This window comes from Ciona robusta, chromosome 2, assembly GCF_009617815.1.
Source record: "Ciona robusta chromosome 2, ASM961781v2".
In the NCBI taxonomy this organism is placed as follows: Eukaryota; Metazoa; Chordata; class Ascidiacea; order Phlebobranchia; family Cionidae; genus Ciona; species Ciona robusta.
In genome coordinates this window covers 3,584,413-3,608,235 of record NC_143236.1, presented here as the reverse complement: position 1 = coordinate 3,608,235, position 23,823 = coordinate 3,584,413, and the positions used below count along the sequence as shown (strand labels likewise).

Here is a 23,823-nt window from a genome sequence, read left to right as displayed (position 1 = left end):
AAACGCACAGAACTTTTTAGTACTGGCAGTTTATGACCGCAGTGATATATGTATTTGAGATAAATTTTCTATAAATACTCTAAACTTTCCATTAAACACTAAACACACTGGTCTTCCGCATACGAAAACAATCTCCAACACAATGAGAATATCCAATTTACTAACGATGGGACACATATTCATAAGAATAGCATTCTTATAACCAGACAGGTCATCAGAAAATACAGAATTATGTTTTCTACAAATTGAGCATATACACAGTCACACAAAATGCCATTGCAATCAGACTGTTAACCCCATTTTTGTGATTTGCACTTGACGGTTGATTTAAAAAGTCCATCATCCACTGGCTATTAAACTGTGGCAATCTGAGCCGCAAACGCGTGGCTTCAACTCTGGTTTCTTGGTCGACGTTTTGTGCGTGCGTCCATTTTGGCAGGAAAGACAATCCGGTCAGTATTTCAACATCCCTCAGTCGAGCGACGTGTTCCTTTAGTGTGTTCGGTATCCAATCGCTAGCTGGCTGGTTGGACATCTGTTCAACCAATCAATAAAGCAACTGAATTACTTAAACGTAAAACCAACTCAGTAACTGTAGAACATAATTTTAACAATTGTTTTTGATACTACAAGACAGAAGCATAATAGTTACCACTCTTGTAAGCACCTATATATATCATATGGTTTGGTCTTACTTACCGCACCGCAAGGCGGTTCTTTATAGTTTGGAACAATCCAGCTTAAAACTTCCAATTTTGCCGGCGAGCTCACACATTGATCAATTTTCATTACTTCGTATTCCAAGCAGCGAGTTACAATTATAAAGAAATGGGACGGAATCAGAATAGTGTCGTTTCCAGACCCGATGTATTTTTGCCATCTGAAAGTTTCAATAAAACGCATTTTATAGTTCGATGGTAAATTATCATACGAGAGAAGGTTTTATGTTTTGACCCGATTACTCACGTCATCAGATCGTCTGTTGTATCTGGAAGACTGTCATAGTTGTAATCAAAAGCGGGTCCAGCTATTACATTGATACCGCCATACTTTATTGACCAGTCTGCTAGCACCCTTGTCATATAATTCCAGACTGCAAAATATTGTACTGTTACTTGTAGGCAAGAAAAAAATGAATGAACTTACCGGTAGCTGTTGATGAATACATCGGCGCTGTGTTTGTAACTATCAGAGCATCGTGCACCGCATCACCGTTCGATAATTCTGAAAGTGAGAGATTTGTAGTAAAGAACTGTAATTTGAAGGCAATAAACGTTTACATATACTCACCAGCTGGGTATAGATTTGTTTGCAATAAGTCCCCGTTAGTATTGAATTGAGAGCATTTCGGGGAATGTATTGCCGCTATTCTTATATCAGGTCTGTTGCAAGACGATGGCTTTGCTAGATTTCTATTCTGTAAGATGCACATATACAAAAATAAAGTAATAAAACGTTTACTGGTATGTACTATATATTGTTAAATCACCTTAGCATTCAATGTGTAGGATACAAAGTACGGCATCTTTCGCTTCATGCAATACGACATAATGTAGTCCTGCTGGGTGAGGAGACAATATGGGGAAAAATCAGGATCTGTACTTTTAACCTGAGGCCGCCCATATGGAGTTGCAATGTTGTTGTAATCGACTTAAAACAAAAAAAGCATGATTTCAATTATTTTGGTGAATAGAACTATCAAAGTGTCATTTACCATTATCTATTGCATTCCTCAACCGTTGATTTGCCTCAGCTTCTGAAAGACCCTGGTGAAATAAACATATAGTAGGGTGGGAGAAGATGGGACACTTTTTCATTCTGTTTTCCCGTCCCAATTGGTAGTGAACAAAAGAATATTCAAAGAATTGTATCATCAAGACTTTCATATAGACCTTTAATTAGTAATTTTTTAAACGCGATCGGGATATTTTGATATTATGCCTAAAGGCTTCCCCCACCCTATACTATAAGACTATGAATATATACCGACAACTTCGAATGAAGATATACAAAAACAAGTCGTTACCGCGCAGTAAGAACAACCCAGATCATCGTCTGCAACATTGGTGTCCTTCATGATACAAACTGCGACGTCATCACCAAAGTCCAAGGGGATTATTTGCTTTGGATTTGTCATAATATGATACAAAGATCCAGGCGTGCCGTTGTTAGGTGCAGGCGTGATGGACAACAGGTCTATTCACAATGTTTCATTAGAAATTATAAGTTAGAAAGCACGGCACCATTTGTGACACTATACCCGCCATAAGATTGTAGAGTTCTATATTATCAAAACCCTCCGAGATGTTGTACGCACGCTTAAAACCTGGTCCATGGCCAGTGAACAAGGCCTAGTAAAAAAATAAGTACAATAACATGACATGTTTAATTAGAAACAAATGTGTATTTTTTGTCAAACACTCACGTGCATGCTCTTGTACTCGTTGTCGTACCCATGCATGCCTCCATCACAAAATGTCGTTGTATTAGTAGATCTAAATACAAAGTACAACTAAACTATAGTGGTTTGTAAAAGCATGCCATACTACGTATAATACACCATCGATTTTGATATGTTATTTGTATCACTACACTAAGGGAGGGGTGTATTATACAAGATATCTATACTTAGAACGTCCAACAAATGGTTTCATAAAAAGAATCTCACCCTGCTAACCATTCATCGTCCACTACAAGTTGAATTTCTTCAATTCGTTTATTGTTTGCGTAGTGATAACGCTTCGGTAGATCTGTTTGTTTAGAGAACACCTGCAATATAACGAAAGCAAATCTAATCTTGACGAGATGCAAACTTGCTTTATGCTGAATAAGCTTGTTTACCTGCCAGCGGGTGTCTTCCGTTTGGCAGCTCAATTGACTTTCAATGTGTTCCTGGTCAAATTCGGGCCACTTATTTTCGTCTCTACATTTTCCTACTCTGCCGAAAGCACCCCCGTAGAAATTTACTGTGTTCATGTCCACTCCATACTTATCCACATACGTAACCCTCTCACAGCTGATTGGCGCCATACCTTTAACACAAAGCAACTATACACTTATTTTCTCTTATGACCATATAAACACATTATACCATGATCCGCTAATATCATAATATTGACGCAGTTCTCCAATCCTCTAAGTTTCAAGCCATCCATCAGTATTCCAACCATATTATCAGCGATCGTCAGATCACGGTTAACTTCTGGGGAATCGGGTCCATGTACATGCCCAGTGTGGTCGACCAAACTCAAATACAAGGCAATAAACGACGGCCTAAAGTATTCAGTTTAGTAACAATTGCAGTGGGGCGGTCTCATATCGTGTGTGCCTATTTTTGCAATAGCTTAGAATACGTGCCTTTCTTGCTTTGGCAAATCTAACCAATCGAGAGCTTGGTACATCCGTTCTTCATTCGGGACACTTCCATCGTATGTTTTGTAATAATCTGGATACCTCGTAATATTGACGTCAGAGCCCACCCAGAAATACGTAGCGCTCTTCAAGCCTTGGTTACTAGTCGTTACCCAGATCTGAAAAAAAATACTTTTAAAATCACCCACAGGGTCGTATGCGTAAGAAATTGTATATGCGGGCATTAGGGGTATTACATCGGACCCTTGCGTTATAAAGACCGTCGTTGCCTTACCACGCAATGATACATGAGTTACAACCGTCAAGTATACTTCTCAACTTAAAGAGGTTGTGGTTGCTGACTTACCGGTTCGCCACCCCACCAAAATTGAAGCATTGTGTTTGGGGAACCAAGGTAGAATTCAGTGTTGTGTTCGTGGTCGTACATGCTGTTGTCTATGATTCCATGGCTTTCAGGATACAAACCCTACTTAGAAATGTGCAAAGATATCAAAATAAGCGAAAACTTGTAAAATATGGAACAATAATTAAGGCTATTGCGAAATATCTATTACGTGCAATAGCGCTGCGGTGACCTTTGTAATCGAATATTATTTAAGGGCAGTCCAATGCACATAATGGGGGTACAATAATTCTTAATACAAAAATAAAGTAATAGGTGTGTCTAGGCTGAGGGTGTGCTCACCGTTGCCATTGAGTAATGGTTTGGAAATGTTGTCGTCGGGTAAACAGACCTCATGTAAGGTGCATGAACTCCGCATGACGCTGTGGTTGTAAAAATTGCGTTGTAAATTTAAAATGACAAGAAAACTGTTTGGCAAACGTTGACCTAAAGTTATATCAATAATCGCATTTATGAAATAATTCAAGTGTAATGTTTGAATAAATGAATGACTTGTTGTTTTTTTGGTCACGGTAATAAAGATTGAAAAGAACGAGTAACGGTAAACATCACGAGTTATAAGACGCTTGGATATAACAGAAGTACAGTTTAAGTATTAAATTTACCCAATTTCCAAATGTTTGGTGTCTCTTCTCTGTAGATGTATTCTGATTTGAATCCGTCAATAGAAAATAAAATAACGGGCGGGGCGTCAAATCTTCGTGTAGAATATAACATTAAATGGTTAAATTTCAAATTTGCTGTTCGTTCTTACCCATTTGGACAAGTCATTTCTTGCAACTTGGCACATTCTTCGTCTTTCCATAACGACTGACCTATACAGATAAATATAGGCCAGAGGCGAAAGAAGATGGGATACCTTTTATTCTATTCTCTCATCTCATTTGGTGGTATAAACAAGAAAATTCAAACAATTATCAACCCGTATCCTTACGACTCCATTAGACCGCTGTTAATTGTTCAAAACACGATCAGGTTATTTGAATATTATTTTCTGAAGGTGTCCCGTCTTCCTCCACCCTACTATATTATTATCTAGTATGAACGGTTAACGAGTCATATTTTATTCATATACTCATGCTCCTATAATACCAATACGTCGATTTTAAAAATTCCCCAATGTATAGTACATAGCTTAACAGTAATAAATATTGCCCAGCTCTATATATACCTTTACAAATGTGTTGAAAATCCGAGCAGCAATTCTTCAGATTGATACATTCATCCATACAGGAACATCTTGACCGCGTAACATTGCATTCGTCAAGGCAGAGATAGTCGGACACGGTGTCTGCGCAGTGTAAAGGTTTCAATGCATATTTTGCGGGCGATAATCTATACTATCGAATGTAGCTTTACTAACCTTCTGTATTTGCTGCTAACCCGACAGCAATGAGAGCAAAACTTGTCAAAAATAGCTGATACATCCAAAATCTGCAGGTCTATTAACTTATTAGAATTTTTCTATTATCCTCTTACATGCGTTTCTGACCAGCTAAGGTTATTCATTAAACGCACAACGACCATTAAAAATGTCCCCTAGCTGCGTACGATATGTTTGGTTAATGATTAAACAGCTATTTAAGATTGTAGTTTATACCTGTCAACGCATTGCAGATAGCAGTTTTCACTATAACAAACATCAAGAAAGTATGCTATATAAAAATAGTTTATATAGGCTATGCAGTAGGGTGGGGGAAGATGGGACACCTTTTATCTCTGTTTTCTCGTCCCATTTAGCAGTTAGCAATGAACAATCAAACATTTATAAATTTATATTTTCACGGCTCCCATAGACCGTTGTTAATTATTTAAAACACGATCAGGATATCTGGATATTATGTGCTAAAGATGTCCCATCTTCCCCCACCCTACTATATATGCACTTGGATACTGTCTATGCGGGGAGCGAAAGTAAGTCTGCTGCCGGAGAAAAGTTACACTGTTTTAGTAAGACTGCTGCCGGAGAAAAGTTACACTGTTTTAGTAAGACTGCTGCCGGAGAAAAGTTACACTGTTTTATAGGGCCATTTACAATCATTACATGCCTACTGAAACTGCTTTGGACATTTATAATGCTATCTATTCCTTAAGCCACGTGCTTTATTTATACCTACCTTGAGCCACTTATAAAAGGCGTTGGTACCACACATAAAAGGCGTTGGTACCACACATAAAAGGCGTTGGTACCACACATAAAAGACGTTGGTACCACACATTTCACTAAACAGACGTTGCGTGTTCATTTTTTGGTCTCATGAAGAAATAAATGCGGCATCGTTAGAAAGAGGAAGCCATTTCTCTTTTATTTTAACAATTACAAAATATATATATCTACGTTTATAAAAATTTTGAGTGTCGTTTTGTAAAACTTTTTAACATTTTTAGCAAATTTAGCTATTTTTGAACAATTTTGTCGCCAATTTTTTGCTGTTATATCTTCTTTTCGTGCCAAATTCATTCCAAGGAGTTAAGATTTTTTCCGGATGATTATTATGGAAATATATATTATACATCAAATAAAAGATAATGTGATACTCATCAAGTTTAATGCATTTCTTTTTATATATTTCTGTTCATTCTGTAAATACTGATTATTAAAAAAATGTTATATCGTCTAACTTCCTGTACCATAACTGCTATAGTTTGGTTGCAGAATCTTATTGGGTGAGACCTCGTCAAAAATTAAAACTTATGAAGAAAAATAGGCGCCAGGTAAAGTGTTCAAACATCCATACTTATTAAATTTGCAATCTCTCAGGACAACATATCTCCATAAATAGATTCTTAAGTGCAATCGTGTTTTGTCTTCATTTCTACAAGATTTATTCTTACCTAAACAAAACCAAATTAAATACAGTAAATATTAAATAAAATATCAGAAATTACAATTCAGTCTCTAAAGGAAACATCATTTAATTGTTTTGTAACAAACATTTATCTTCTGGAAGTTATTAATTCAACCACCATAAAATACTTATTATCACGAGATAAAGCAGGTTCTTGGCCGTAAGTTTTGTTGTGCCAGATGTCGTTTCGTCAGTTTTTTCTGTTGTTGTTACTGCTGAACTCTCAGCGAATGGGGGAGGAATTATTGTAAGAAAATCGTTCATCCACTGGCTATCAAACTGTGGCAATCTGAGCCTCAAACGCGTGGCTTCAATTCTGGTTTCTTGGTCGACGTTTTGTGCGTGCGTCCATTTTGGCAGGAAAGACAATCCGGTCAGTATTTCAACATCCCTCAGTCGAGCGACGTGTTCCTTTAGCGTTTTCGGTACCCAATCGCTTGGCTGGTTGGACATCTGTTTAACCAATCAATAAATCAACTAAAGCACTTGAATGTAAAACCAACTCAGTGAAAACTTGTAAAACGTAATTTCCAAAAGACAAAATAAAAGCAGGCCGAGTTATTTATCTATAATGCTTACAGAATTGCAAGGAGGTTCTGCGAAGTTTGGAATTATGAAAGCTTGGACTTCAAGGCTGGTCGGTGAAGTGACGCAGCTGCTAATCTTTTCTGTGTCGTAGTTTACGCAACGAGTAACGACAAGAAAGAAGTGAGTAGGAATTGGTGTAGAAGTAGTGTCATCGTTTAGGAAGGTGCCATTACTATTTAAACACAAATTCGATGTATAGTAGGGTGATATATAGTAGGGTGGGGGAAGATGGGACACCTTTTCATTTTGTTTTCTCTTTCCACTTGGCAGTAAACAAAAAACATTCAAAGAATTATGAAACCGTATCCTTATACGATTTTCACAGACCGTTGTTAATTCTTTAAAACACGATCAGCACGATTTGGAAATTATGTGTTAAAGGTGTCCCATCTTCCCCCACCCTACTATATATGACAATAACGTATCAACCGCTATAAACTGATAAACCGTCTCATACAAATGCGTACTTACGCTTGCAAAGTTTCAAGGCTATCCGGATGACCGTCAAAGTCGCTATCAAATGCTGGTCCAGCTATTACGTTGATGCCACCATACCGTTGGGACCAGTCTGTTAGCACTCTCGCCATGTAAGTCCAAACTGCAAAGAAGAAAAAAAGGTTTGTATCTAAACGCTTGGAGTTAGCGCTGTGAATACCCACTTTCATATGTTGAGATGTACATTGGAACCGAGTTGCTAGTTAACGTCGCATCGAAGAGTGCCTGGCCGTTGGAAAATGCTAAAACAGAAATAATGTAAAAAACTTCGATGAGCGCACCTTGTACCAAATAACATATAGTATAGTAGGTTGGGGGGGGGGTGACGGGACACCTTTAGCATTTAATATCCAAACATTCTGATCGCGTTTTAAGCAATTAAGAACGGCCTATGGGAGTCGTGATGGGCATACGGTTTTATAATTTTTTGAATGTTTTTTGTTTACTACCAAATGGGACAAGATGTCCCATCTCCCTTCATCCTACTATATATGTCTTAGTTTATATGTGGTGGTAACACCCTATTCAAAACTTATGTGCCGAAATATTTAAGTAACCTGGAGTATACAAGACTACTGATTGCAGATTTGTCGTGGTGTAGTCAGAGCATGGGGTCGTAGCTTCTTGTGGAACCCGGATATCAGGTCGTACACAATATTTTGGTTTGTACAACTGTCGAGCCTGGTGATATTAAAAAGTCCATTTAAAAATTTTTAAACGGCATGGACAGCTTTAAACATTGGTGAAACAACAAAGTGGTGATCGGACTTGACTCTAAGCACAAAGGTTTTTCAGCATGGCGTTACTATACTATTCTGGGCGTATGTGTCCTTAGGCACTACACTTAATGCCAATTGCTTCAACCCATTGCTTCCCTATGGTCCAACAGCCACAATTACACTTCAAAGCAATGAAAAATCCACTCCAAAAAGAATTACCTACAAAATTACATTTATATGGTAGCACATTAACGGGTACGAGGAGTGTAAAACAAAAATATCAGCACCTGCGTGTTGAGAATAAATAAGATACACTCAGTCAACGAACAAAGTCGTGTACGTATAATTAAGTATTTTGCAATTCTTATAACATGCCGTGTTAATGTTTACCTCATCAGTCATTGTGAATGAAACGTATCTTGAAATCTTCCTCTTGAAGTCGTAAGCATTGATGTAATCCTCCTGCGTTAAAAGGCAGTATGCAACGTCATCGGTTTCAATTTCGGTAGCTTGCGGTCGTCCATATGGCATGTTACTCTGCTGTGCTTCTGTGTAGTATAATTGCATATATTGTACTGTGGGGTAAGATTGATTACATTTGGAACATAATATTCAAATGTCTTTAGCGCGTTTTAAACAGTCTTTTTATTCTATTTTCTTATATTTATATGGAATTATATATCCGTGGCACCGCGGCTGTAAAATAGAGTTGTTAAGTTTTTAAAACACGAGGAAGCCATAATTTATGTATAGTAGGGTGGGGGAAGATGGGACACTTTTTCATTCCATTTTCTCGTCGGATTCGGTAGTAAGCAAGGAACATTCAAAGAATTATAAAACCGTATCCTCACAACTCCCATAGACCTTTGTTAATTGTTTAAAACACGATCAGGATATTTAGATATTGTGTGCTAAAGGTGTCCCGTCTTCCCCCACCCTACTGTACTAACGGTATCCTATCTTACACACCAGTCCTGTATGTAAGTTATTTTATAGAAGCAGTCGATTTTAAATTTTTAGGAAAAATTTATCGCTGCGTTCGCGCATTTGTGGCGGTTTGGTTTATTTCAAAGTTATAGCGGAATAGTGTGTATATATAAACGAATACTATATGTGTGAAATGCCTTGTTAATGCGTTTTTTACCTTGGTTGCCTACCATTGCTTGTAATCTTTTATTTGCAGTCGCTTCGTCCATTCCCTGAAAACAACACATACTACTATTTAAATACTTGCTTGCCAAACGAATATGAAACTATATTAGCCCTCGTTTTCAAATCCATTAACATGTGTCAAATTTACTATGTGGCAGTATATATACCACTAAAATGATAAAGATGCATCAGTACAAACTATAGTAGTCGCACAATACCGAACAATATAAGCAGCCCATATCAGACGGAGATGTATCTTGTGCTGGGTAATCGCATGTATTTGGCACTTCGGTCTCAGCTTGACTGCTAATAGGCGTTGGGTTTTGCAAAATATGATTTAGGGAACCTTCAGTGCCGTTGTTGGGAGCAGCGTCAAGATTTAGTAAACCTATTACGGAAAAAAAATAAATTTAGACTTTGTTACTCTTAAAAAGACTCTTTTTTGTATTTTATTCCATATTGGTCAATTCTATACGTCGAGGCAGCCAGAAGTCATAACTTTAGATGTGATTTATGGCTTAATACTGGAAAGCCCAAGCTTTGATAATACATGAGCAGCACAAGAAACACATCAGGTACGTTCTTATGACACTTATTGCTTTTTATAACATATGAAGGTTATTATTGTTGGCCAATCTAAGCATAGTGCATGGAAGCAATATTAATCAAATTACGTTCACAATTCCTGATATACTTACCCGTCACCAAGTTGTATAATTCAATATTTTCGAAAGGAAGCATAGTATCGTATTTTCTCTTGAACGCAACACCATGTGCAGCGAAAAGTGCCTGTTAGTTTATGCTGGTCTTAATTTAAAGTATATACGTGTAGTTGAAGCATAAGGATATTGTTTATATAACGCTACGAAATACAAAAGTTTGTAGACCAATATATAGTGGGGTGGGGGAAGATGGGACACCTTAAGCACAAAATATATATATAAATAGCCTGGTCGTGTTTTAAACAATTAACAATGGGCTATGAAAGTCGCGAGGACAAGGTTTTATAATTCTTCGAATGTTCTTTGTTTACTACCAAACTGTACGAGAAAATAGAATAAAAAGCTGTCCCATCTTCCCCCATCCTACTATATGTAACTGTTTTAATCAGTACAGCTTATGCAAGACATAAACTGCACACAAACACAAATCGTTATCATTTTTGTTTCATATAATTGAACATTGATCACCACGAAGGTAGCACGGCAAATATTATGTACGTACATGCATGCTTCGATATTCGTTATCATAACCATGCGTCCCTCCATTACATGAAGTATAAGATCCCTTCCTTCTGCAAAACAAATAGTTTGTGATGTTTAAATATTAACCGAGCCCTGATGTGAAGTGTTTACGATGCATTGACGCACGCAAAAGCAAATACACACCCCTCTGAAATCCAGCGGTCATCCATTGCAAGAACGATATCGTCGATACGATCATTGTTTGTATAATGATATCGTTTGGGAAGGTACCCATGCTTCTGATAAGCCTGCATCAAACAAATATTTGGTTATTTGCCGTGTAAACTTCGAAAAAAAGATTAGTTGACTTTTTAACAATTTAAGCTGCTGTATTTGCAAGTCTGGGATGCATTTTAAAAATATATGTTTACTTACAAATATATATTTCAGTACGCTCCAATTAATCACTTTTTGCAAACAGTTACCTTGCGTCATACCATATATAATTATTAACATATTACCAGCCAATGTGTCTCATTATGTTTGCAACGCAGTTCATCATATGTCGTCTGTGGGTCAAACTGATCCCACTCTGTTCGGTCGGGACTCTTTCCGATATGTGAGAACGCTCCACTTTTAAAAAAGACAAGGTCCAGGTCAACTCCGTAATCCTCTACGCTGGTCTTTCTGTCACAGCTGATGTCTGTCATTCCTGCGGTTGTAATAGTACAAGTTAGCTGACCGATTGGTGTACAACTGTATAGCCAAATTCGCAAATATTGATACACATTTTGGTTAACCCGTAATGGGTCATAAGACTAAAGCGATTACCATTTTAGGTTTCTGGGACAGGACACATACAGCCACAATAGCGACAGTGTGGAGCATCGAATCCATATTATTGTTCTGTAGGCGAGCGCATTATAACCACCATGCTATGGCGTTGGTGCAACTGAATACACCATGATCTTACATTTGAGTTGTATAGTACTGTATGGAAAGACGGGACACCTTTGGCACATTATATCCAAACATATACTAATCGTGTATTGAACAATTAACAACGGTCTATGGGAGTCATGGGGCTAAGGTTTTATAACTCTTTTATTGTTCTCGGTTTCCTGCCAAATGTGACAAGGAAATCGAATGAAAGGGTGTCCCATATTTCCCCACCCTACCATATAAATACTTGTATATTAAAGTCTCGTTCCCAAACCCACCGTGATCAGCAACCATGATCACATTCACACAATTCTCCAACCCACGAAGTTTCAAGCCGTCCATCAGTATTCCAACTATTCTATCTGCTTCTGCAACTTCAGCTGCAACCTCAGGCGAATCTGGGCCATAACTGTGCCCAGCGTGGTCCACAATATCCATGTACAAAGCAACAAATGAGGGCCTGGAAAAGAAATTAGATAACCGGTATAAATCACCGACCAGAGACAAAGATCAACTCTTTTTATAGTACATTCCCCTTGTGATAATATACGAGCACTTTGTGATAATGTTTACAATGGCTTTTTTCAGAAACACTGATAATTTATGTGCGGCGTGTATATTTGCTTAAACGACCACTAGTTACATTTCTGTGAAATCTAGTTTTAATCCGTCGACTCAACTGTTTGTTTTTCTCAACAAGCATTTTTTAAGTTGAATAAAACGTATGAGCAGTTTTGTTCCTAAGAAGATCTCAACATACCTGTCAGGGACGCTCATGTCAAGCCAATCAAGGGCTGTATACATTCTTTCTTCGTTCGGTACTGAGCCATCAAAATGATAATAATAATCTGGATATCTCGTAATATTGACGTCAGAGCCCACCCAGAAATACGTGGCGCTCTTCAAGCCCTGGTTGCTGGTCGTTACCCAGATCTGACAACAAAACATCGTAAACAATTTAACCCATTTATGCAATGAGGCGAACGAACCGGCTCGCCTCCCCACCAAAACGGATGGTATGAGTTTGGAGATCCAACAGAGAATTTTTCCTCGTGCTCATGGTCGTACATGGTGTTGTCTACGATCCCGTGACTCTCAGGATAAAGACCCTGTGCATTCAGTAATGTTTACTTATCTGTCACTATATGTTATTTTTATAATGATATCTGCGTTTTCTTATTCTAGGTTGCATATGCGGGTCAAAGTTTTGTGTATATCGCATTTCAGGATTTTGTATGATATCGATATGAAAGAATGAATGTGAATGTAATATGTATATATAATATATACAATGGGTTGGGGTAAAAAGAATCTATGTTTTTCAATTTCCTTTATTGCCCTTTATTTTAGTAAACAAAGAATATTTACGTAATTCTATATAACCGTATCCTAAAAGACTCCAAAAGAGCAGACGTTGATATGGTTGTTAAAAACAAGATTAGGAAATATTGTATGTTATATACCAACATAAAATGTTTTAATGTTTTATTTTCAGTTTTGTTTATTTCGGTCAATTTACTTATTTCGGTCAACTGACTTAAATCTGCATTTCGGCACTGGCTTTAAGAGACTTGCCGCAATTACTATTAAGTCCACCCCTTTCGTGCCGCCAGCCTATTTTGCGTCGGCTTTTTGCACGCCTTACATTGTGTTTGATACGGTTTACACTGTTTAGTCGTTGCAGTTTAATTTGAGGAAATTTCGCTTCACCAGTGTAGGGTGTATGAAACGTTAAGTAATTATTTTGTATAGGAAATTTTCTTTGAACCAAGTTAGTGGTTTTATGCAACCTGTAGCAGCTAGAGAGAGTAGCCGTTAGGCGATACAATGACCAGTTTTAGCAATGTACCTCTATAACTTTATATGGTGCATAGTACGGTGGCGGAAGATGTGACACATTTAGCACATAATACCCAAATATCTCCGTTGTGTTTAAAATAACAATGATCTATGGGAGTCGTGAGAATACGGTTTTATAATTCATTAAATGTTCTGTGTTTACTACCAAATCGGACAAGAAAATGGAATGAAAAGGGTTTCCTTACCCTACAATATATAAATTTCTTCTAAGTTTTAAGGTGTGTATAAACAATAGCATTGCAACTTACCGTGGCCATACTATAATGGTTTGGAAATGTAGAAGTTGGAGTTACCGATCTCATATAGGGCGTATGGACTCCGCATGTTGCTGAGATATCATATATATATATATATTATTATACTTGTGTTTTTAAACATTTATCTTTATTCTATATGTGGTATATAGTATAGCAATAAGTAACGCTGCTTTAGAGGAGTAATGCTGAAGTCTTGTTGATTAACCGAGATTATGAGCATTGATTAACAAGTTTTACGTGGCAACAGGTGTTTTAAACTAATATGTAAAGTTAAATACCCCATTGGTTGATAATTAATTGAAAACCAAACACGCAATAACTGCGAATACGCTTGAAATACTTAACAGATATCCCGAGTAACTCACCCAGTTTCCAAATATTCGGCGAGTTAGTTTCGCTGAGGTACTCGGCCTTGTATCCGTCGATTGAAAAGAGAATTACAATTGGATCTTCGTATCTATAAGCCATACAATGGATTCAAAACGCATATAAAGAGATTCGTATATATATATACGATATAGTAGGGTGGGGAGGAGGGGACACCTTTTTCATTCTATTTTCTGGTAATATTTGGTAGTAAACAAAGAACATCAAAAGAACTATAAAGCCGTATAACCACACGACTGTTGTTAAATGTTTAAAACACAATAAATATATTTGAATATTTTATGCTGAAAGTGTCCCATCATACCCCACACTACTTATATTGCACCACATACCCATTAGGGCATTTCATCTCGGCTTCTGTACTACATGGTTGTTCTACCCACGACGGTTCACCTGTAAAGTAAACCGAAACGCTGTAATAAGATACTATTATTGCCCATATAGTATATTGGGGTAAGATGGCTCGCTTATGCTTTACCGTCCAAATATTTACACAATTATAATCGTATGACCGTTAGTTGTTAAAAACACAACAAGAAAATGTGGAATACTATATGTATTTTATACTACATAATATTAAAAGTATATTACATCAATCATCGTGGCAATTTTTACGACTCTAAATATTCGCGTGCTGTGTTTAGGTAAAACACCTCCACTATTACCGAACGTTGTCACACAATTTACCGTTACATGTTTTTAGATAATCAGAGCAACAATTTTTTGCCGCCTCGCAGCCTGGGTTGCAGTCGCACCGTGCCCTTGTTACGTTGCATTCTCCTTTACATAAGTACGACTCGCCTTTTAAACAAAAACTATTAGTTTTGTGAAACTTGACAGTTTAAAAATATCTACCCTACCCCCAGAACAAACGTCAGAAAAATCATCGCAGCAATTTTTATACTGTGAACATTTAGCATCGCAGTAACAAATTGCTCCAGTTGGACTCGAAGTTTCGTCGCATCTGTCTTTACACGTTGCTGTGGATGTATTTAGTTAAGTTAAATTTGGGTTTATTTAGTAAAGTAAAAAACAAAATAGAAAAAACTTACTAATAGGATTGCACATTGCCTCGTAGTCGTCGCAACAATTATTGTAAGTCAGACATTGGTCGTCACAGCTGCAGCTTTGAGCACTGTCATGCCTTTCGCTACATCGTAATTGGCACGAATCTGTACAGTATAGTGTGGAAAATGATAATTGCTGCTTACAATAGAAATAGGTATGTTAATTTTTAGTTTATGTTAGAGTATTGTTGTTGCATATATAACTATAGCGCTTTAAGAAAATATTGCAAATCATATGGAAATCTCTTCGTCCTTTTTTATTCCATAATATCCTACGGTGAGGTACTATATGTGATACGACATGGGACTTGCGATTCAGGCTAGAGTTAACCCATTAGCCCGACACCAAGAATGCTACCTAATAATGGACCTCATCAAATGTTAAAGCCTGCGCTTCACCGAAGGTATATAGACGACAATAAAGCGCTTCGTTAAGTACAAGCATAAAAGGTATATATATGACCCATGGTATATACCTGTAGCCGCACAAACAGGGATATAATCGTCACAGCAATTCCCATATTCTCTGCACCTATCGTTACACTGACACTTATTGCCACCGTTGTATGATTCGTCACATCTGCCTGTACAACTTAGCGAAGTCGAAGCCGCCCTCGCTGCAAAATTCGAAGCATTATTTATATGTAACGTCTTTTTTAAGATCAGAATAAAATTTATAGTTACCTGATTTATTTTTCACAATATTCGCAAAAGCAGGTTCTCCAAAAACTGATACCAAAAGTACCGCGACCTGAAATAGTAATTTTAAACGACTGTCATTTAAGGTTAAATGTCTTTCTATCAAACCTACCGTAAAAAGCTTCATCTCTGCCTCGCTGCTAGTACAATGATAAAGTATGTGGAAGACTGAAATGAGTGCACCCTTTTGGTATGTGTATGCAAGACTTGTGGTAATTATTAACTGGCCGTTTAGGTTTACACAGAGCCTTTTTATGATTGCAATGCGCATTGAAATCTTGTTTTTCATCCCACTGGACAAATAAATCAATTTGACCTCGGTTAAGGACGACAAACAACACTTTGACTGTGTTATTAATTAACAGTCGGTTTATTAGAAAGTGCGTAGGCCAATGTATTTATTATAACAGCTGCACGATTATTCGTTTAAATTCCCTTTTCAAGTTTAACTGTAAATCTATTGACCCCATCGAGAAAAATCTTGTCGTCATGTTAAAACAAAATATCATATAAAACAAGTACTTAAAAACAATGGAGGAGTTTTAATTGTTTATTGTAAACTCACACATTTTTGGCCCCGCTTTATTAATACAAGTTTTATGCAGTGAAAAATGTTTTACATTGAGGCTTCGTAATTCAAAAAGTCCATCATCCACTGGCTATCAAACTGTGGCAATCTGAGCCTCAGACGCGTGGCTTCAACTCTGGTTTCTTGGTCGACCTCTTGTGCGTGCGTCCATTTTGGTAGGAAAGACAATCCGGTCAGTATTTCAACATCCCTCAGTCGAGCGACGTGTTCCTTTAGTGTTTTCGGTATCCAATCGCTAGGTGCTTGGTCGGGCTGCAAAATATGTCGTTTTATAAATGGGCGTTAAAATAGTTATGCCATTTAGGCGAATCAACGTGTTGTTTCAATAATAGGTTTCATATATATAATAACAAGCTGTCTTACTTTGTGGCAAATAATTTCAGAGTAGTTCGGAATTATGAAACTTAGTATCTCCACGTCTCGTGGTGACGTCACGCATGACGTCACGTCGGTATTCTGCCCGCTTTGAACGCACCGAGAAATTACAAGGAAAAAGTGGGTCGGTACAGGTACTGTAGTTGCTCCAATTGTAATCAATTTCCCAATACTATGAAGAAAAACCGAAAAATAAATCAGATTATTCGAACACTTGTTTTAATAGGGTCACCAAGTGCCTACCTTTTCAGTGTAGCCATATTATCTCTATGTCCGTCGTGATCGTAATCAAATACAGGGCCAGCAACGACGTTTATTCCGTTATATTTTAGTGACCATTCTGATAGGATCTGTGTCATGTAATTCCAAACTGCAAAATGGTATATAATGTTATTCATACATGTTCCACCTTTATAGTTAAACGACCATTTACCTTCCTTAGCTGGCTCATACATGGGCACGAGATTGGTTTCTACAGTTGCATCGTATATGGCTATTCCTTTCGATAGTCCTGTAATGAAATATACCATCATTAACGAAACCTATATATAGTAGGGTGGGGGAAGGCGGGACGCTTTTAGCACATAATATCCACATATCCTTATCGTGTTTTAAACAATTAACAACGGTTAATGGGAGCCGTGAGGGTACGGTTTTATTAATCTTTAGGTGTTCCATCTTCCCCGCACTACTAGATCAATAACCATGGGACTTTTGATAGAAATTGGTGTTTAAAATATAATTTCACCTGGTGAGTATAGGAAAGCATAGGACGTGCCATCGCCCTTGTTCATGTTGTAGTCAATACAAGGGTAAGTATTGTCCGGTGGAAGTCTAGCTTCAGGTCTAATACATTCGTTAAGAGGGTGCTCATAAAAATCCTGTACAAAAATTAGAGTAAATTCCCAGGTTTAAATGTACGCATTTTCCTAAATGAATAAATCAATGTAACTTATTTATCCTCGCGTAGCGGGAAAACCACGATCTTTTTATAACGGGGGTTTTCTGTTTCACACACCTCGTGCACGCTTACGAAATAACACATATATAACTTTGTTGGTACGTTTTCTACAGCTCGTATACTAACCGTTTTATCTAATGTGTATGTCACGTATAACGGAGTTCTTAAGTATTGATCGTACTCGTTGATATAATCTTCGTGGATTAGTAGACAGGATAAAATGTTTCCGTTGCTGTTCTGAGGCAAACCATACAACGTATTGCCTCTACGTGATTCTGCGTCTGTAAATTGTTACGCTTTTAATGCTAAAAATCGTAATTGTATAACTATATAGAGTACAGACCTATCTTTGACTGAATAGGTTACAGAACAGGTTATCTTTTAAAAATAATTATACTTTTGTAAATTTGTTTATATGTTTTACCGTTTGATGAATTCAATAGGCGATCGTTTGCTTCTTCAATCGATATATCCTGCAAGGAATGTTTATTTTAAAAAGTCCGTATATGTAAATACAACGTTCAAGTTACCGGGCACGGTGTACAAGGTTGGTTGTAGGCATTTGGTTCAAGGGTACCGCATGTAGTTAGGTTAACAGCAATATCTGAAGTCAGTTCATGAGGCTTGGACATTATGTGGTAAATGGATCCTTTTGTACCGTTGTTTGGAGCAGCGTCGATTTTAAGCAGATCTGTAAAGCAAGGTGTATAGTAGGGTGAAGAAAGATGAGACACCTTTTCATTCTATTTTCTCGTCCCACTTGGTAATAAACAAAGAACATACAAAGAAATATAAAACCGTATCCTCAGGACTCCCATAGACCGTTGTTAAATGTTTAAAACCCGATCAAAAAGTTCGGATATTACGTGTTAAAGGTGTCCAATTTCCTCCCACCATACCATGGACTGTCACTGTCGATTATTGGTGTGTGTTGTCTAAACTATAATTACCTGCCATTAGGTTGTACAGCTCAATGTTTTCGAACGGATCAGTCATGTTCAATTTCCTTTTGAATCCTGGTCCATGGCTGGCGAAAAGTGCCTGTGTGGTAATTGTATGTTGAAAACAATGCCGACGATATATTTTTAACTAAAGTTATAGATGGTGGTGTCTTACGTGCATACTGCTAAACTCGTTGTCGAATCCATGACTTCCTCCGTCGCAATCTTCGAATGTATCTTTACGTCTGAGTAATAGAAAAGTTGAAGCATTGCAGTCTTTAAACGCGAAAACCCATATGTAAGACGACGTTTAAAAGGAAAACGCCAATAAAAAGTGCAAAAAAGTGACGTAAACAACACGGTTAAAAGGGGCCGAGGTGGGGTTAAACATTAAATAAATGCAATGGAATAGATCCAGTATCTTTATTTCCAATAGGATTTTGTTTACAAATGCATCAGTCGGGTGTCTTAAGTGCATTCCTGTATATATAATTTGCTATCTTACCCTTCCGAAATCCACCCGTCGTCCATCGCTAGTATCACTTCTTCTATTCGATTATTATTTGCGTGATGAAATCGTTTAGGAAGATATTGATTCTTAAGAAATGCCTAAATAGAAATTTCAGCTTTATTAATGACCTCCTTTCTCGTGAATATGTACAGAGTGGTATAACCGTAGACACACGATCCTAAAATAGCGTTGTTAATTGTTAAAGAAATATGGAATTTGTCTGGAAGTATCGCATCTTTCCCCAAATTACTATATATTTACGATACTAAAATAGCAGGACCTGCCAGTGGCTTTTTTCGTGTGAACATTTCAGCAGGTTGTAAATACTTTTAGCGTCGAATAAATCAGCCAAGTTAGGATCGTGGCTTCTGCCCACTTTACCGATAGCACCGTCCCTAAAATACACTGTGTCCACATCCACGTCGTAGTCCTCGATGCTTGTCTTTCTATCACAGCTAATATCAGACATGCCTGTAAAAAAATGATTCCGTTTATATTTGTGCGGTATCGAGCCTTAAACTAATTTGGAAGACCTTTGCATGGTTGAAAATAAATGGCATGGAAAAATCAGACAGCCTTATATACTTATGGTATACAGGGTGGGGTAACATGGAAAATGTATTTTTTCTAGTCCTATTTGGTAGTAAACAAATATTATATACAGAATTGTATAACCATAGCTCCATAACTCCAAAAGAGCATTGTTGGATATTCAAAACACGATCTGAAAATATGTGATTTAGATGCTAACGGTAATCCATATATTACGCCACATTTCTATATATTGAAAAAATTCAACCGAACTTCGAAATTCTTGTCAACATGTCACACGCTGTATACTCCTTTAACGTACCGTGATCAGCAAGTACAATTACATTCGCACAGTTGTGCAAATTTCTCATTTTCAGTCCATCCATGAGCATGCTAACGTACGCATCTGCTTTCGCCAGCGCTTGATTTACTTGAATCGAATCTGGTCCATATTTGTGGCCAGCATGGTCCACAACACTGGCATAGGAAACGATCAGATCAGGTCTGTAAATATGACTCGTTACAGGAATCGTGTATGGCATTCGCCCCAAAATTGTTTTTTGCTCGGTACAATGGCTTAGTGGTGAGTAGCTCGCAACGTGAGCTAAATCGGCGTATGTGTGCCTAGGCAAGACACTTGCGTTTGTTGCTCCAGTAGTTACTAACGGTTTGTCTAAATTGTCAGCCATACAGAAAAGAAAGAAATAATCATTTACCAAATTACAAGCGTGGTAACCCGAATAAGTGAAGACGCAGTATATTTGTAATGTTTTACAACTGTCGTTTGCTCGCTACGTCAGGAAAATTATAAGCTACACTTACTCAATCAATTCAAACATACACCTACCTTTCAGACTCAGGCATGTCAAGCCAGTCTAAAACTTGATAAATTCGTTCCTCGTGTGAAACTGATTTGTTATACGTGTTGTAATAGTTTGGGTACATTGTTATGTTTACGTCTGAGCCAGGCCAAAAGTAAGCCGCGCTCTTTTTTCCTTGTTTTCTTGCGGTAACCCAAATCTACAACAGAGGATGTTGTTTTTATAAAAATAAATTACAAAATTGTTTTAGTCAATTTGCGTTGGTTTATCTCAGGTCTTATTGTTTGAAACTTTTACTGTAAAAAACATCAATCTGATTGGTCGCTCGCACTTCGGAGCGCACTTGTCACACGTGAAGCATGTTCCATGTGAACGTATATACACACAAGAGATCAAAGAACTAACGCGTTAACACGTTAAAAACTAATTAGCAAAAAGTCGCGCAAAAAACAACGATCTATATGACCACAAACGTGTTCAATAACGTGTTCAATAAGTAGTCTGGTTGTTGAGGTAAAATGGGCCAAATCAGACACAACTCCTGGGACCTATAGATACTCCAACAAGGAGACCGCCAATAAAAAACAAATGGAATAGAATCCAACTTGTCTGTGTAAGCGCTTTTTCTCACTATGAAGTATTTGTAATGAAAACGACGTATAATTAACTTACCGGTTCCCCACCCCACCAGTGGGGTTGTGAAGCGGTCGATCCTCTTTTGAATTCCAATTGTAAATCGTTGTCAAACATCTTGTTATCTATGATACCATGGCTTTCAGGATACAATCCCTAAGAATAAAGAAACTATAGAGTTTTGTTACGCCATGATGTATAGTCTCGTTGTATAAAAGACAAGTAACTAAAAAAAACTTCATTTTGCAGTTCTCAAAATACAGTCTTGTGGTGTAAGATGGACACCGTATATATTATATACCAAGCTTTTTAATCTTGTTTGGTCACACTTAACTGCACCTTTGCGTGAGGCTACCATAGTTAGGTACATATTGCTATGTTTAGGCTACGTCTTTGGTAAATAATCTTTGTTTTCAACCAAATGGTAAAATAAAGGGAACACAAAAAAGAACCATGTTACCCCAATTTAGCACATTGTAACTTACAGTAACTATCGTGTAATGATTTGGAAACGTTTTGGTCGGGTACACGGATCTCATATAGGGTGCGTGGACGCCGCAAGTGGCTGAAATGCAAAGGGAATTATAACTCTTAAATTGCACGACATAACGACAAAAAATCGACTATATAAAATGATTTTCTTCTTGTTTTTTTTGGCATAAATTTTTAACAAACCTAATTTCCAAATCGTGGGCGTCTTTTCCCTGTAAAGATATTCCGCCAGGAACCCATCGATGGAAAATATTATTAACGGTGGAGTCGTGTACCTAAAATTTACAAGTCTCAATAAAACACATCGTGTACATTATCATTAGTGTGGTTACCTATCCGAACACTTCATCTCTGTCCCAGTAGCACACGCATCATCTTTCCATTGCGTTGTATCCATATGTTGTAAGTTATGGTGGACTGTTATTATTGAACGATTAGAACTCGCAAAATATTACATATATTATGGTGGGGTAAGATGGGACACTTTTTTATTCTATTTTTTCGCCCTATTTGGTAGTAAACAAAGAACATCTTTCCCCACCCTACTATAGATAGTTTAAGTTTAAAAGGTACCTCTACATGAACGCAAGTAGTCCACGCAGCAGTCATTATTTTCTAAACATAATTCTGTACATGAGCATCGCATTCTTGTGACCCCACATAACCCGTTGCATAAGTAGTTTTCGCTACCTGAAAATAACAAGTAATATACTAAGAAATAAGTTGAAAAATAAGATACAGATTAGACTAAACAACCTTAATATATTTCGTATAGTAGGGTGGGGGGAAATGGGACACCTTTAGCACTTAATATCCAAATATCCCGATCGTGTTTTAAACAAGTGCCAACGTTCTATGGAAGTTGTGAGGATAAGGTTTTATAGTTCTTTGAATGTTTTTGTTTACTACCAAATTGGACGAGAAAATAGAATGAACAGGTGTCCCATCTTCTCCCACCCTACTATATCTAACATTTTAAGGATATTTTTTTACAAAGCGTGTTTTGCAAAGACTTACTTGCTGTCGTTGGTAATGCCGATGATGAATGCCACCATAATGATATGAAAATAAATAGCACCGCCAGAGCCTATAAATAAATTTAACAACGGATGTATGAGTCAGCAATACGTTATACACGCATAGAATATGAATTTGTATTCTATAACTTACATCAGCTAGTCTTGCCATCTTTGCATGAAGTTTTCAGTCCCCTTTTCTCCCAATGACTGCATAAAGACGCATACCGGTTCTTATATAATCGCAATGCATGAGAAAAACAAAACAGATCTGGATTAGGGTTGCCTCTGGTGTAGATTAGGTAACAGTTTTGTTTACTCGGCACAAAGGTCACAATACTTGTCCTACTTTATATAACAACACTAACAACACCAGGCTCATAGTTATTTAGGGTTTTCTAAATGAAACTCATATAGCTTTGTTACTGTATGTAATTTCAGGGTACGATTTTTTTCTTCACTATCCAATATCGTTCTGTGAGAATGTTGACTGCTCAGAATATATATAGTAGGGTGGGGGGAGACGGGACACCTTTAGCACTTAATATCCAAATATTCTGATTGTGTTTTAAAAGATTAACAACGGCCATGGGAGTCGTGAGGATACGGTTTTATAACTCTTTGAATGTTCTTTGTTTACAACCAAATGGGACGAGAAAAATAGAATAAAAAGGTGTGACACCTTCAACCGCCACCATACTACAGTAGGGTGGGGAAAGATGGGACACTTAAGCACATATTGCCCAATATTTCCAAATTCGAAATACATGACGGTTTTTGGGTGATACCACGAATTAGTAGTTTCGTTCCTTTATTAATTGACAACAGCAATTTCAAAAAATATGTATTAAAACACACGAGAAGAAATTAACCATCTGTGCTAGTTTTATTTCTTTTAACACTATATATATATATACCTTTAAAACGATATTTTTGTGTTGTTTTTATCCCAAATGAAAGTCATATTAACCCTTGTCTA

The 23,823-nt window shown here is 37.3% G+C and overlaps 3 protein-coding genes across 5 annotated transcripts; all 3 read right to left on the bottom strand.

The window, feature by feature from the left end:
* Positions 1–142: 142 nt before the first annotated feature.
* Positions 143–5,328, bottom strand: LOC149740229 (venom phosphodiesterase 2-like). The gene is made up of 20 exons (XM_089872909.1): positions 5,139–5,328; positions 4,947–5,066; positions 4,530–4,590; positions 4,381–4,472; positions 4,058–4,137; positions 3,719–3,838; positions 3,358–3,530; positions 3,092–3,273; positions 2,842–3,032; positions 2,669–2,769; positions 2,426–2,495; positions 2,261–2,351; positions 2,027–2,196; positions 1,715–1,766; positions 1,490–1,650; positions 1,291–1,417; positions 1,147–1,224; positions 967–1,093; positions 700–880; positions 143–535 (listed from the first exon to the last, which is right to left on the bottom strand). The coding sequence occupies exons 1-20, from the start codon at positions 5,200–5,202 to the stop codon at positions 239–241; spliced, it is 2,538 nt and encodes an 845-aa protein (XP_089729035.1). The 5' UTR covers positions 5,203–5,328; the 3' UTR covers positions 143–238.
* Positions 5,329–6,282: 954 nt separating this feature from the next.
* On the bottom strand, positions 6,283–16,263 carry LOC149740228 (venom phosphodiesterase 2-like). Of its 2 annotated transcripts, XM_089872904.1 has the most exons (24): positions 16,087–16,263; positions 15,960–16,026; positions 15,752–15,892; positions 15,261–15,380; positions 15,069–15,188; positions 14,896–15,009; positions 14,541–14,601; positions 14,187–14,278; positions 13,813–13,892; positions 12,694–12,813; positions 12,465–12,637; positions 11,983–12,164; positions 11,284–11,474; positions 10,967–11,070; positions 10,803–10,872; positions 10,277–10,367; positions 9,797–9,966; positions 9,571–9,625; positions 8,817–8,974; positions 8,265–8,388; positions 7,872–7,949; positions 7,684–7,810; positions 7,204–7,384; positions 6,283–7,077 (listed from the first exon to the last, which is right to left on the bottom strand). In XM_089872904.1, the coding sequence occupies exons 1-24, from the start codon at positions 16,261–16,263 to the stop codon at positions 6,730–6,732; spliced, it is 3,144 nt and encodes a 1,047-aa protein (XP_089729030.1). In that variant the 3' UTR covers positions 6,283–6,729. The 2 variants fall into 2 exon arrangements, with proteins under 2 accessions (XP_089729030.1, XP_089729029.1); XM_089872903.1 differs by having other exon boundaries at positions 15,960–16,263.
* An 80-nt stretch (positions 16,264–16,343) lies between these two features.
* Positions 16,344–23,149, bottom strand: LOC149740227 (venom phosphodiesterase 2-like). 2 transcript variants are annotated; one of them, XM_089872911.1, is made up of 21 exons: positions 22,999–23,148; positions 22,846–22,915; positions 22,402–22,518; positions 22,161–22,245; positions 22,012–22,103; positions 21,822–21,901; positions 21,376–21,492; positions 20,730–20,902; positions 20,205–20,386; positions 19,632–19,822; positions 19,346–19,449; positions 19,016–19,085; positions 18,850–18,940; positions 18,430–18,590; positions 18,324–18,372; positions 18,026–18,180; positions 17,687–17,819; positions 17,372–17,449; positions 17,182–17,308; positions 16,927–17,110; positions 16,344–16,815 (listed from the first exon to the last, which is right to left on the bottom strand). In XM_089872911.1, exons 1-21 carry the CDS (start codon positions 23,014–23,016, stop codon positions 16,591–16,593), a joined length of 2,502 nt encoding a protein of 833 aa, XP_089729037.1. In that variant the 5' UTR covers positions 23,017–23,148; the 3' UTR covers positions 16,344–16,590. The 2 variants fall into 2 exon arrangements, with proteins under 2 accessions (XP_089729037.1, XP_089729038.1); XM_089872912.1 differs by lacking the exon at positions 21,376–21,492 and having other exon boundaries at positions 22,999–23,149.
* Positions 23,150–23,823: the final 674 nt, after the last annotated feature.